Raw genomic sequence first — 14,266 nt, forward strand, 5'->3', positions numbered from 1 at the left:
GGACTGGCTGGGTATGGGTCGGGACGGGACACGCAGAGATCCCAACCCCAGCACCTTGCACCAGCACCGGTCAATCTAAAGCGACATGCGCTGCATGCACTGCAGCAGCACCTCTGAGAAATTGTACAACCTCGATACCACATCACTCTCCAACCTCACTCAACCTCCTCCTCCTCCATGATGGCATGGACCTTGTAAAATACTCACACTGTACCAAAAGCCCAACCCAGCCATCCTGTACCATTATTGACTTGTACTCTTCGTATTGATTGTTTCTCCCCTCTCCATCAATTGATTTCCTTGCTACCCCTACGGCAGACAGACAGCACTAGGCGATTTAAGGGAAACCAGCTACGCCGGCTCGTGCTCGTCTGGTCTGGTCTTTTGGCCTACTAAGCACCTAGCTCGATCCCAGGTCCAGGAATTTGGACTAGTCGCCCGCGGATTGAAGACCTGACCGTGCCGAACCCAAGCAAGCCACCTCCAATCCCCCTTGCGCCTACCTAACCGGTAACACCACAAAAAAAAAAGTTACGACTCAATTCCCGACGAAACAACTGCATGTCACTCCTTCATTCTCGCACTGCTGGTACTGCTTGTTGGTCCTGGCCCTTGTTCTCTTCTTTCTGCATGTTGGATTCGCTCTATCTCAAACAATCGGTCCGCCGCCGTTCCTCGTCACGGGCTCCTCCCAGTGACCGTCACCGCTGTCAATCACCATCAGCCCGACTCCCTCGAACCGCCCTCGCCCAACCTCTGGCTCTGGCTCGTCCCTCATTTCCGCCTCAACCTGTCCATCCCCTTCGGCACCATCCCGACCGCCCAGCATGACGAGGCCGACCATTGTCCGTGCCGGTGAGTACTTCTGACTCGCCCATCCACGGTTCTGTTGTTGTCTGGCATGGGGAACCCAGCCCGGTCCTTTTTCCCGTACATATTGTCTCGCTTGCTTCTCGCGTGTCCCTTGCCAAGGTCACAGCCACAGCTTGGGAGGGGGGAAGGCGCCAGGGACCCGAGGCCCAACCTTGCCGTTTTTATTATTATTCCCCGATCCCATTCGCACCCAACTGACCAACTTGCCGTTTCGCCAACACAGACTCAATCGATCTGCAAGATCCCAACAACCCCTCGGCCAAAGACCACCAGAATGCGACGGCCAACGGCCAACCACAAGTAGCTCCCCACCAAGCCGAGACGCTGCGCGAAGTCGCCGCCGAGACCAAGGAAGAGAGGAGGATCTCGTGGGCCAATGGGGACATTGACCTGCAACAGTACGCCGACGAAATGGAAGCAGCCGAAATGGACGCAGACGATGACGCCAAGGCCCAACAGAGGGACGCCCTGGCCATTGCCCAGAATGGAGGAAGCGGCGCTTCCGACGACGGCGATATGGATACCGACGGAGAAGGCGACCTTGACGACGACATGATGGACAAGATCTCGAGCTCGCCCTCGATCGAAGATGGTGGGTGCCCCCCAGAGCTGCCGCCTTGCTGGCCGGCACGCGTCGATTCCCTGCGAAGTCGCTTTTCGCGCTCCCCCCACGTGCTTCCGGGCTCCCCCGTTCTCAGCGAGGCCAGGTCATCTTCACCGTACCTCGAGCACCCTGAATACCTGCCGCTGGACAAGCAAATCCCCCACGAGAGGCAGCCAAGCAAGGCTTCTGCCCGCGATACCGTCGAACCGCATCATCATCACCCAGGCGAGTATGCCGGACCGGAGAAGAAAGACTCCCAAGACGATGTGGATGGCCATGACCAATGCGACCATGACGACCACTCGATGGAAAGTCGAGCTCAGCGATGCGAACCAGTGTAGGCCACTGCTCCAGCGGATGAGCAAGACGATGACGACGACTGGGAAGATGTGGAAGAACCACCCGTGGATTTGACCGTCAACAAACCATCGACTTCCGTCGTCGTCTCGCCGATTCCAGATTGCGCAGATGTCGAGGCATGCGCCATTTCGGGGGTGGGAGACGATGACAGTATCATCTCTCCTTACGACTTTCTGGTTCCGTATCACAGCTCCGAGGATGATGATGACGACGATGACTTTTCCTTGCCTGATGATTCACGATATGTCGATTCTGGTTGGGGTGGAGAGTGCTTACAAGACACAGAGGACATCGACTTCGAATTCGTTTACGCCCTTCACACCTTCGTCGCCACTGTGGAAGGACAGGCCAATGCCACTAAAGGTGACACCATGGTCTTGCTCGACGACAGCAACAGCTACTGGTGGCTTGTCAGGGTTGTCAAGGATAGCAGCATAGGTAAGGTCCCGCGTAGCGCTGACATGGACGAGTTTTATGCTAAATGAACCCAGGATACTTGCCCGCAGAACACATCGAGACACCGACGGAGAGACTAGCACGTTTGAACAAGCACAGGAACATTGATGTACGTACTCGCTGCGCTCACGCACATGTCCTATCATATGGCCTGCCAATATCTAACAATCCTTCCAGCTTGCGGCTACGATGCTGGGCGACCAAGTGGACAAGGGGAAGACCTCTCTCAAATCGGCGATGCGGAAGCGGAAAGGCAAAAACGTTACTTTCACGGCGCCCACGTATGTTGACTACTCGGATTTCGACTATTCGACAGAGGAAGAGGATGCCGATGGGGATGCGCCTGGACAACAGGCCAAGCAGCAAGACCAACAGGCTGCTGGCGGGATGGAGGATGACGAGAGCGCCCGAGTGGCCCCGCTCAAGCCTCGATCTCAGCAGGCCAACGCCGAAGACGGGGACGGCAATGAAGACGACGACAACGAAAGCAGGGCCAGCGACGAGATTTTTGATAACGGCAAATCGGGCACTCGGACCACCAAGAATGGCACGGTCAGGAACACGGATTCTTTCTTCAAGGACGAGACGGTGGAAACTAAGAAGATCACACTGACTCCGAACTTGCTGAGAGACGATGGTGAGCCGCGTGAGTCTAGCGATTCGCTGACGAAGGAACTGCGGCAGCGACCCAGCTTCGAGAAGGAGCTCGTGGCCGACAAGAAAGAGGACAAAAAGAAGAAGGACAAGAAAGACAAAGAGAAGAAACCCAGTGCGATTCGCAGCTTCTTCTCGCGGAAGGATAAGAAGAAGTCCGCAGAAGATGACGACGAATCGCTTGGCAAGAGGTCCATGGACGTTAACAGTGTCGACTCGACCGAGGACGTCACGCGCACTGCCGAGGTGGAGTCACCCGACAAGGGCGGCCCGCAACGCAGCCAGAGCAAGCTGCAGAAGCAGCAGGCCAGAACGGAGCCTTCGCCTACGAGGAAGCCGGGAGCCACGACGATGGAGCTGGCGCAGTTCATCAACGCGGAAAGCAGACCGCCTAACAACGTGGCCAACAACCCGCCTACAGGCCTTAGAATGGTCGATGCGGACCCGACGGAGGGCGGCGGCAAGGCGTCGCCGGCGCTGATGACGAGCACCGGCAAGCCGCAGAAGCTCAACAGGGTCAAGGGGCGCCTCGACCTGGATGATTTCGATACCTCAGAGGAGGAGGAAGACGATGACGATGACTTTGGCGAGCCAGGACCTACCGTGTCTTCTGCGCCTGCGCCTACACCACAGGCAGCAGCAGCGGCGCCTGCACCTAGTCAGGAACAGCAAAGACAACTTCAGCCGCAGCAACAGCAGCAGCAGCGAGCTGAGGAGAAGCAACTACGACCCACTCTACCGGGCTCATACCCAGACAGCTACCTCAGTACGCAAACGACAGGTTCGCAGCAGACGGTGCAGAGTGCCAATACGCCACAGCCCATGGAGCGACTCTCCGAGTCCCCCGTCCACGTGTCGCCTATTGCGTCTAACAACCCGCCTGCGCTCATGGGTGACAACTCTAGCCAGGAAGACCGGTCGTCGCCCATCTCGTCTCCGTCTCCAGACGTGGCAGATGTTGACAGCCGGGGCCACCACGCCCAGGACTCGATGACATCTACTTCAGCTTCGGCCACGACGTGGAACGACGACAACCTGCGGGCCTTCTTCGACTCCGGCACGGACATCCGGGATCTGCTAATGGTTGTCTATGATGACAAGACGGACGTCCCGCCCACGGACCCGGAACACCCTGTGGCCGTAAGCCTCTTCCGCGAACAGAATGCCAAATTGGCAGAAATCACTACCGTATGCCTTTCCTCTCCTTACAAGATTCTTCACATGGCAATCATGCTAACCTGCACCACAGCAACTGGACAACATGCTAGGCGACTGGCTGGCCAGAAAACAGCGACTCAGGGGCGCTGCATGAAGCTCGCCTGCCTATACCCCTTGTTTGCTATGACCGACCTTTTTTTCCTACCTTGACTCTTCCTTTCTGCCTGATCTGTAAAATACGGTTCAGCCGCGACACGTCGAAGACACCGCCGGCCTGATGATGATGACGATGTCGGTGATGGTGTTCTATTATACATGATGGAACCACCAAGCATCATCATAAAACATAGCGAAAGGAAAGCCCAGACCATTTGGCTTGAGCCCTCGCGCGGGGCACGTGCGGCACTGTCTTGAGCGACCATGACGTCGGCCAGGCATTTTCTTCATTTTTCTGTTTCGTGACCAACAACCGGCGTCTGGGGATTTACGGACACACTGGATGGAGTTCGGCAGGAGACCACACACGGGTCATTCCCGGGATATGAAACACCTACTATACCACGGATCTAAAGCCCGCCCGGGCTTTACATACCATCTTCTTTTTTCTTTTTTCTTTGTTTAGAACGAAATCCATGAATGCAACCTCAACCCACCACTGGCGGGTTTGAAGGGTGGTTTGGGGCTGAGAGAGAGGGAAGCGCGAGGGCGAGGGTGAGAGACTGAGAGGCAGCCTTTCACGTGTCGGAGGGGAAAGAAGTGGGAGTGGCTGTTTAGAAAGGGAAAGAGAAGAAACGGAGACGAGCTATATCAGCCATGCATGCAATGAATGCGCAATGCAGCATGCAGGATGGACCAAGATGAGGTGCCACTCGCCAACTTGTGTGGCTCCCCCTTGGCCGTTTCCATGTGGCCACTGCTACTGCTACTACAACCACCACCAATTGATGTCTGGCATAGGTAGTAACCTAGACCCTCTACCCTCGAACGTGTTCCGTGAAGTTTGCACCGTTGTCGGAGTGAAATATGTGATGTGCCCAACCTTGATGTCCAACAGCGACAGAGAAGATGGAACCTACCGCTTGGCCCAAGGCAGATCCGGATGCGTCCGTGATTACCTCATTAGTGGCTCGGGCCGTTTCCAGTTGCTGACTTGTCGTGCAGCTGCTTATGAGAGGGTTAGAAATCAGGAGCCAAGCCTTGCCGGGCGACTGATCAGTACTGATTGATAAGAAAAGTGAGCGAGATGAGATTAGATGAGGGCGGCTCAGCTAAGGGGAGGATCCAGTTCTGGGCCCTCCCAAAGTCTGGTTGGCATTGTCGAATGGTGGCTTCTGATACCGGACGGCGGACACGCGGGAGCCACTTTATGGAGCCCGCACCGGGCCGATTCGAAAAGGAAGATTTCTTGAGAGCGTTGGGCCACGGGCTTGGTATTGCTTGGGAAGATTGGGAAGATTGGGGACTTCGGGGGCTAGAGGGCTTGGGGGTTGCCGGTTTGGTAGAAAAAAACGGAGAAGCAGCAGCTCGTTGTGCCCAGAGGGAGATGTAAGTTCAATGCTTATTAGATTGATGAGTCTTGCTTCTGGGAGCAGGCTTCTGGGAGGAGGCACGCTGCCGGTGGGAGAGGAAATGAAATGAGCTGCCCGCCGACGGACCCTCTTGGAAGGAGGCTCCTCTCTGGCGTTTCGAGTAGCATTTTTGATACAATGGAGAGGGCAACAAGAATAGCTACAGGTCACATTAGCACTGGAAAAGTGAATTGATTTTTCCGTGATTGGAATGTGGTAGTGGTATTGGGTAGTATTCTTCCGTATCCGTACACTAGCATTTATGACGACGACGCTGTAATGCAAATGCAGGAGGCACGGAGATAGAGCTTCATGTCGAAGCAGAATGCTGATCTGTAATATGCGACTTGGCGAGTGCTACAGAAAAATATTGAGTGAAGAAGCGAGCCGGCCTTGGAAGCGGCGAAATAGACACCCCTACCTAGTCATGGATGATTATCAAGCGGGATCGGTAAGGCGGCGAACGCGAGTCATGAGGAACAAGCAGCTTAAAGTTTGTTTCTGGCTGCTTCCGTCCGTCTGTTGGCCGCCGCCCATGTCGTTGTCCGGATGTGGTAATGGCGATGTTGATGATGATGACGATGACGATGATGCTTGTTTACTTGTGACTTGTTGCCCCTGTGTAGGAACTGCCCTATGTGTGCAAATCCGGCTCGACCTGCCTGCTGTTCGAAATCCGGGCTGTCACAGGTCTTCCCTGTCAAGCCTCTCTCCGTCTGTGTGTTGGTGTGGCAGATGACAGTAGTGACAGTTGCGCAGCGTCGCAGTGACAAGTTCGGCTGTTTGGTAACAGACAAAAGCAGATAACCGAAAGCCCGACCGTCGTACTGGCGGCTCAGGCGAACGGGTCCAGCAAAACTTCCCAAACTTCAAAGGGCATTTTCCTCAAACAATGGATCATTTTCCAATTCCAGCAACCCATGGGAGGGAACTAAGTACCGAGCTTCTATGGGGCCCTTCTTGTTTGGAAGGCGCTCCGGTCCCAGGGCAAAAGCAATGCGGAAACGCCGGTGCCCGCCAGGCCCGTTAGAAGAACGGGCGGCTTAGCTAGCGCCAGGGTTGGTCACCATTGGTCAGGCTCGTCGTTGTCTCCCTCGCTGTTATTTTCCCTCATGTCCTGCTTAGAGATGAGATGGCCCTGCATACGTAAGGCAAAGAAGAAAAAAGAAAGAACGCCAAGGAAGGAGAGGGTCCCTGCAAGCATTCGCCAAGCTCGAGATGACCCGCACTTTTCTCATCAACCGGAATCCCAGATCCTGGTTCATAGCCCAAGGAGCCCATCGCCATGCCTGCAAGTCCCGAACAGACCGGCCTGTTTCCAGGCTGGCAGGCTGGCAGGACCTGTCACAGACGCACGCAGGGACACACCAAACACGCCTCGCCTACCGCCCTATACTATGCTGGGCTCCTGAGCTATAACCGTCCAGCAGCCAGTAACGCAGCAGCGAGCTATCAGATCCTGCACGCCAAGCCCGCCCATCCCAAACCGAGCGGGTTCGGCATAGATTAGATGATGGATGCCATGGCCCGGTCGGCCGAGCCCAGAAGGAAAGAAAAAGGCTTACCAGATCGCTGACATACCAAACAAATCAGCGAAGCCGAGCTCCACACCCGTTGAATGGGAGTACTCACTAGGGATTTCACCAGTGTACGGGTTTCTTATGTCACGTTTGGGTCGTACTGACTAACGATTGGAAAGAGATTGCAGGCGGGAAAAGCGATGTTTGGAAGATTTGCTTACATATCTACTTGTACAAACCTTGCCTTGCCCTGCCAGGTTGGTGTAAGTACCGAAGCACACCGACTGGGCTGGGCAGTCGTTGCCGTCCGTGGTCCTCGATGGGGATCTCCTCCCAGGATGTGAGGTACGTCGGAGGAGATGTGACCAGGATGGGAATGGGCAAGAGGGCTTGGCTTGATGCTTGCTTGCCGCCCCCCTGGCTTTGGGAGAAAGAGTTTTAGCCCGGCCGTCATGGGTCTTCTGCGGTATCTGATCTGAGCTCCTTGTTGTTTTGGGAACGGGGAGTCGGACTGGGTTGTTGTTGAGGAGGAGCCCTCGCTGTCCGAATACTCGGAGCGAGTGAGTGACGGAAGACATATAAGGACCCGGTTCGTCACCTCGAAGACCGATCTCTCCCTCGCTTGATCTTTCCCAAGGCCCAACCATCTAGTCCCTCTTTTACTATACACCAGCCTTTTTACAAGGTCTGTCTTTTTTATTACTAAAACACTATATCCATTCTTTGATTCTATCCCCCGTCGTCGCTAGCCCGACCACCCACAAACCGCAAAGATGCGTGCATCTTGGACCCTCGCTTTCATCTCCCTTGCCGCGGCCGGCTGCGTCAAGCGTGCCCCCGCTGGCGGCCTGGTCCACGGCACCGACGGCACCTATGATTACATCGTCGTCGGTGGTGGTACCTCCGGTCTCGTCGTGGCCAAGCGCCTCAGCGAGGACCCCAAGGTCTCGGTCCTCGTCGTCGAGGCCGGCGGCTCCCTCGAGAACAACGCCAACGTGACCAACCCGCTCGGCTACGGCCTCGCCTTCGGCACCGAGATCGACTACGCCTACCAGACCGTCGAGCAGACGTTTGCCGGCGGCAAGCCCCAGACGCTGCGCGCCGGTAAGGGTCTCGGCGGTACTAGCACCATCAACGGTAGGCCTCTTGTTCATTCAGCATATAAGTTACAGTCACTAACAACCCCCAGGCCTTGCCTACACGCGTGCCGAGTCCAACCAGATCGACCTCTGGGAGAAGATGGGCAACGAGGGCTGGAACTGGAAGAACCTGCTGCCCTACTACGTCAAGAGCGAGCGGCTCGACGTGCCCAATCCGGAGCGGCTCGAGGCGGGCAAGATGCAGTTCGACGCGGCGGTGCACGGCAAGGAGGGCCCGCTCAAGACGGGCTGGCTGTTCGGCACCACCAACAGCACCCTGGGCGCCACCCTCAACACCACCTTCGCCGCCATGGGCGTGCCCTGGAACGCCGACGCCAACGACGGCTCCATGGCCGGCTACACCGTCTACCCCTCCACCGTCGACCAGGACCTCAACATCCGCGAGGACGCCGCCCGCGCCTACTACTACCCCGTCCGCGAGTCGGCCAAGAACCTGAAGGTCATGCTCAACACCGAGGCCCGCCGCCTGACCTGGAAGACGGCTGCCTCTAACTCCACTGGCGCTGCTGCTGCCACCCAGACCGCCGAGGGTGTCGAGGTCAAGACGCAGGACGGCAAGACCATGGTCATGAAGGCCAAGAAGGAGGTCATCCTGTCGGCCGGCGCCCTCGTGTCGCCCCTGCTGCTCGAGAAGTCCGGTGTCGGCAACAAGGAGATCCTGGCGGCGGCGGGCATCAAGTCGGTCGTGGACCTGCCCACGGTGGGCGAGAACCTGCAGGACCAGGCCAACAACGGCCTCAAGTTCGGCATCGCCAACAACTTCACCGAGACGGACAAGAACGCCTACGTCGCCTACCCGACCGCCGAGCAGGTCTTCGGCAAGGACCAGGTCCAGGCCGTCGCCGCCAAGGTCAAGGCCGCCATCCCCGCATACGCCGCCCAGGTCGCCTCGGTCAACGGCAACGTGACCAAGGCCGCCGACCTCGAGAAGTTCTTCACCATGCAGTACGATTTGATCTTCGACGAGGCCCAGCCCAACCCCATCGCCGAGGTTTTGTTGTACCAGCAGGGCGGCGTCTGGGACTCCGAGTACTGGGGCCTCCTGCCCTTCTCGCGCGGCAACCTGCACGTCACCGCGGCCAACACCAGCACCACGTCCGCCACGGGCGCCAAGATCAACCCCAACTTCTTCATGCTGGACTGGGACGTCACCCAGCAGGTCGGCGCCGCCAACTTCATCCGCCGCATGTACGGCACCGCCCCCTTCGCCGACGTCGTCGGGCCCGAGGACTCGCCCTCCGTGAAAACGGTCCCCGCCGACGCCGACGAGAAGACCATGGGCGACTGGCTCAAGCAGAACTACCGCTCCAACTTCCACCCCGTCGGCACCGCCGCCATGATGCCGCGCGAGGTCGGCGGCGTGGTGGATTCGCAGCTCAAGGTCTACGGCACCAGCAACGTCCGCGTCGTCGACGCGTCCATCCTGCCCTTCCAGGTCTGCGGGCACTTGGTCTCGACCCTCTACGCCGTCGCGGAGCGGGCGTCGGATCTGATCAAGGGGGCCCCTGCCCAGGCTTAAGGGAAAGAAGAAGACGATGAAATAAAAACGATGAGAGCGGGTGCTTTTGTTGACTGACGAGCGATGATTCAATTGTACAACCATACTTTCTTGTACAATTTTTTATTTATTGAAAATACTTAGACTATAGACATTTGTGATACCACCATAGACCAATTGTTACAATTATCAAGAAGATCTACAAACCATTTGCTTGCTTGCTTCCAAGTGCATCTTCCAAATGAACCTTTCTGTTTTGAGACTTCAAGTACAATTTCCTTCATTGTTCATTGGAAACAATCCCTTCACTGTTTCCGCTCAGATAAAAATAGGAATAACTTCTGTCTGCTTTACTGCATCTTGTTCAATTTGGGAGACAGGGCACATCACCGTTTTCTCCATCGGAGAGCCAATTATGCCAATTAACCCAATTGTAAGGTGTTCCTGAAGGATATGTAGATCCCCGGGTTTTATCGTCATCCATCAGTCAACAATCGGTATTTGTACATATTGAATGACAGCAGAAGAAAAGAGATGGAATTGGAATCGTGTGTTGTTTAAGATGCAGTGAGATATGATGCTCGTGCTATTGTTCCTCGTCTCAGGAGACGGTTCCAATACAGTACCCCACACTGTACCTGCACAGTAGAAGCTTGGACCTACAATTTCCAGGCAATAATGGTCAAGATCCAATAACAAGCAACTGTAATATTTCCCATACGAACAACTGCAACATAATTTCACTCTGTCTTTTGATGCACCCACCCACCGGGTTTGTTATCGGATTTTACATGCAAGCTCGGATATGATGGGACGTTGCCTCACCCACAATGTCGTCCAAGCAGGGGCAGAAGTCATCACGTGTTCCCACCTTCTCGTCCTTCAAGCCAAAGACTGAGGCGGCGGCAGCGGCAGCGGCAGCACCCGCCAACGAGCAAGGGAAAGAAGAGAGCCAACCCAAGGAGGAAAGGTCGCGAAGCCATCGTGATCATCACCATCACCGGCACTCCAGTCACAGACAGCACGAGCATAACGGCAGCAGATCCGAAAAGCGGTCGCGCCACCATGAGAAACGATCGCCACCCAGGGAAAGCTTAGACCTCCCCCAAAGATCGGCAGCTGCCCCTTCCGAAACGTCTTCCAGGGACAACTTCGTGATCGACAAGCGCGGGGACCCCCTGATCCGGCGGTACGGCGGCAACAACCGCTACGACGTCCCGGCGTACCGGCGGTACGGGCGCGGTCGCCTCCTGGGCGCCGACGGGTTCGTCCGCGTCGAGCAGCTGGGCAGCCGGGACGAGTTCACCCTCCGGGGCTTCTACGAAGGCGGCGGCAGCGGTTCCGCGCTCGGCAGCAGGCGCCCGCTGGCAGGCTCCCGTCGCGCCGGCGCAGAGGTCGTCCGGGTGCGGGCCGAGAAGGTGGCGACGTACACGGGCGTCGAGGACTTTCTGCCGCTGGGTTCTGGTTCCGGTTCTAAGAAGAGGAAGAGGCCGGAGTCGGATGCTGGTGATGCGTCTTCTGATGAGGATGAGGAGGAGGGGCCGTCGTATCGATCCATCCACGGGAAATCCAAGCCACATGAGTTCTCCGATAGCGACGAGGAGTATGGTAGCGACCCTGACGACCAGTCACGAGCGAGGGATCTGGACGATCCCATCAAGGCAAAAACCATACAGCTATCGAACCGCGTCAGGCAGCATCCTCAAAACATCGAGGGCTGGCTGGCATTGGTAGACCACCAGGACACCCTGCTGCACATCAAAGACCGAGACGGCCAGAGACCCACGCCGGCCGAGATCCGGAGCTTCGCCGACATCAAGCTCTCCATGCTGGAGAAGGCCCTGTCCCACTGCGAATCATCCCCTGCACAAAGGGAAGTCTTGCTCCTGCGCACCATGACGGAGGGGGCCAAGATCTGGGAGGCCAAGGCGCTGGCGATACGCTGGGAGGATGTCGTTCGCGAGCACGGCGGCTCCAGCTTTGCCATCTGGAAAGCCTACGTGGACTTTAGGCAGACCTGCCTGTCCACTCTGCGGTATGAAGACGTCAAACTGCTGTACGTCAATAAGATGCGGCAGTTGAAAGCTGCGCTTACTGGGCAAGAAGCCACGCCAGATGTCGATCAGGAGCTATACGCCCAGCTTGTCGTCGTCTTTACCCGACTGACTCGCTTCGTCGCCGAAAGCGGTTATCGCGAACTCGCCGCCGCGTCGTGGCAGGCGATTCTCGAGTTGCACTTCTGCCGCCCGGGAACCACAAGCACGGCTGAAGGCGGCGACGGCAATACGACCATGGCCGTGCCTCTGAGCTTCCAGAGTTTCTGGGAGAGTGAAGTAGCGAGGATAGGCGAGGACTCGGCCAAAGGGTGGGCGGCTTTCGAAGCGAGTGGCGGTACCGAGGAACCCCCGGAACCCATAGCCTTTGACAACAACGGCGCTACCCCCAATACCCGGGACCCTTACAAAGCCTGGGCAGCGGTAGAACAGCACCGGGGCTCTCATGCCAGAGTCCCGGCCCGGACCATGGACGAGGGGACCGAAGACGACCCCTACCGGGTGGTCATGTACACTGACATCGACGATCTCCTGTTCTTCGCGCCCGACGGCGCTTTGCCACTCGTCCAAGAACAGCTGATTGCTGCATTCTTGGCATTCCATCAGCTCCCGCCCGCGCCAGGCTCTAGCGCTCTAGGCGGCCTACTTGCCCGGGATGGACTGCTCGACACGAACGGGCTGATTCACTTTGGAGACCACAAGCAAGATCCAACCCAGACCCCCGAGACCGAAGGCAGCTCCAGCAACAAACCCCTCGAATTCCCCCAAAGCCACCAACGCATCAGCCCGAGTAGCGAAGTGCTCTTCCCCTCGACAACGGCATGGTTCAACTACATGGACCCCGCCGTCCGCGCCCTCACCAACGACGGGCAACTTCAGCTGCTTTCCACCGCCCTGAAGCAGCTCGTGCGCTCCCACGGCCGGAGCGACCTAGCGGCGTATCATCTGGCCTTGGACATGTGCAGTCCCAAGACGGACGGCAAGAAGGCGGCCAAGGCCTTGCTGAAACGGTACCCGGCCAACATCGAACTGTACATCGGCTACGCCAACTACGAGTTCCGCGCGGGCAACCAGGCCGCGGGGTCCAACGTCCTCGTGGCTGCGCTTCAACTGCCCGGCCTGTCGCCCGAGGAGAAGCTGCGGCTTTGGACGGCGTGGGCATGGATGGCGCTGGAGCAGAGCGATCTGCCGATGAGCCTGGCCCGACTGTGCCTCGTCGGCCGAGAGAGCCAGAGCCAGGCCCCGCTCGCTGCTGCTGCAATGGAGCCGGCCTCGCCCACCCTCATCCTGAAAACCCGGCAGGCCCTGACGTCGAACTGCGAGTACTCGACCTCGCGGGGGACGACGTCGTCGCCTCGCTCTACGCCAAGGCGCTGGTTCTGCTGCAGTACTTGTCTACCCAGCAGCAGAGCCAGACCGGTGGCAATAACAGCAGCAAAGAGCCGCGCGGAGAGGGCCAGGGCGACATCGAGGCGGCCATGGCCGTCGTCGCCAAGTGCTCGGACGAGTTCCAGTCCCGGGGGCTCGCGGGCAACGCGGGACACGAGCGGCTGCTGCAGTTTGCGGCGCAGCTTTTGTATGTGCACATCTGTCATGGGTAAGCAACCACCTCCCTCTCTCTTTCCCCCCTTATTCTTCTTCTTCTCCATTCGTGACAAGTCATGTTGCATATCCTAACCTTGAGCCCCATCTAGACCGTACCGTCCCGCCTTCCTGCGCGAGCAAACCGCGGCCTTCCTGGGCTTCTTCCCGGACAACACCATGTTCCTCACCCTCTTCGCCTGGAAGGAGACCCGCCTCAGCATCGACGACCGGGTCCGCACCTTGTTGAGTGACACCCTCCTCCTCACCAAGCCCCAGCACGACGGCCCCGCGACCCGCGCCTTCGCCATCCGCCACGAGCGGCGCGCCGGCAACGCCCACTCGACGCGCGCCGCCTTTGAGCACGCCCTCGAAGACACCTCCCCAACGAACGGCTGCTGTAGGCACAACGTGGGTCTGTGGATCTCGTATATCCGCCACTGCCGCGCCGTCCCGGCCCTGCGCCCCAAGACTAAGGACGTCTTTTACCGCGCCCTCCAGCGCTGCCCCTGGGCCAAGGACGTGTTTCTGGAGGCCTTTGGCCCCGCCCTCGTCCGGGACCTCGACTCGGCTGAGCTGCGGTCCGTGTACGGCACGCTGTACGACAAGGGGCTGCGCGTGCACGTCGAGATGGGCGAGTTTGTGGGGCGGTGGAAGGAGGGGGAGAAGGAGAAGGGCAGGAAAGGGAAGGAGGAGCAGCAGAGGGGCAGTGGTAGTGGTAGATGAAATATGAATCAATGTACGCACGGTGAATAGACAATGTCTTGCGGCTGGCATAGT

At 57.8% G+C, this 14,266-nt stretch overlaps 3 protein-coding genes across 3 annotated transcripts; all 3 read left to right on the forward strand.

Annotated features, from left to right (window-relative positions):
- Positions 1–827: 827 nt before the first annotated feature.
- Positions 828–4,259, forward strand: PG985_009823 (uncharacterized protein; the record flags this gene model as incomplete). The annotated part of the gene is made up of 6 exons (XM_066829591.1): positions 828–855; positions 1,115–1,743; positions 1,819–2,275; positions 2,329–2,402; positions 2,471–4,135; positions 4,197–4,259. 6 exons carry the CDS (start codon positions 828–830, stop codon positions 4,257–4,259), a joined length of 2,916 nt encoding a protein of 971 aa, XP_066681981.1.
- Positions 4,260–7,966: 3,707 nt separating this feature from the next.
- On the forward strand, positions 7,967–9,872 carry PG985_009824 (uncharacterized protein; the record flags this gene model as incomplete). Its single annotated transcript, XM_066829592.1, has 2 exons — positions 7,967–8,330; positions 8,383–9,872. 2 exons carry the CDS (start codon positions 7,967–7,969, stop codon positions 9,870–9,872), a joined length of 1,854 nt encoding a protein of 617 aa, XP_066681982.1.
- Positions 9,873–10,681: 809 nt separating this feature from the next.
- PG985_009825 (uncharacterized protein) lies at positions 10,682–14,212 on the forward strand (the record flags this gene model as incomplete). The annotated part of the gene is made up of 3 exons (XM_066829593.1): positions 10,682–13,251; positions 13,317–13,502; positions 13,600–14,212. 3 exons carry the CDS (start codon positions 10,682–10,684, stop codon positions 14,210–14,212), a joined length of 3,369 nt encoding a protein of 1,122 aa, XP_066681983.1.
- Between the last annotated feature and the right edge of the window lie 54 nt (positions 14,213–14,266).

This window comes from Apiospora marii (genome assembly GCF_038362585.1).
Source record: "Apiospora marii strain CBS 49790 chromosome Unknown utg000006l_segment0_segment0, whole genome shotgun sequence".
Taxonomy (NCBI): domain Eukaryota; kingdom Fungi; phylum Ascomycota; class Sordariomycetes; order Amphisphaeriales; family Apiosporaceae; genus Apiospora; species Apiospora marii.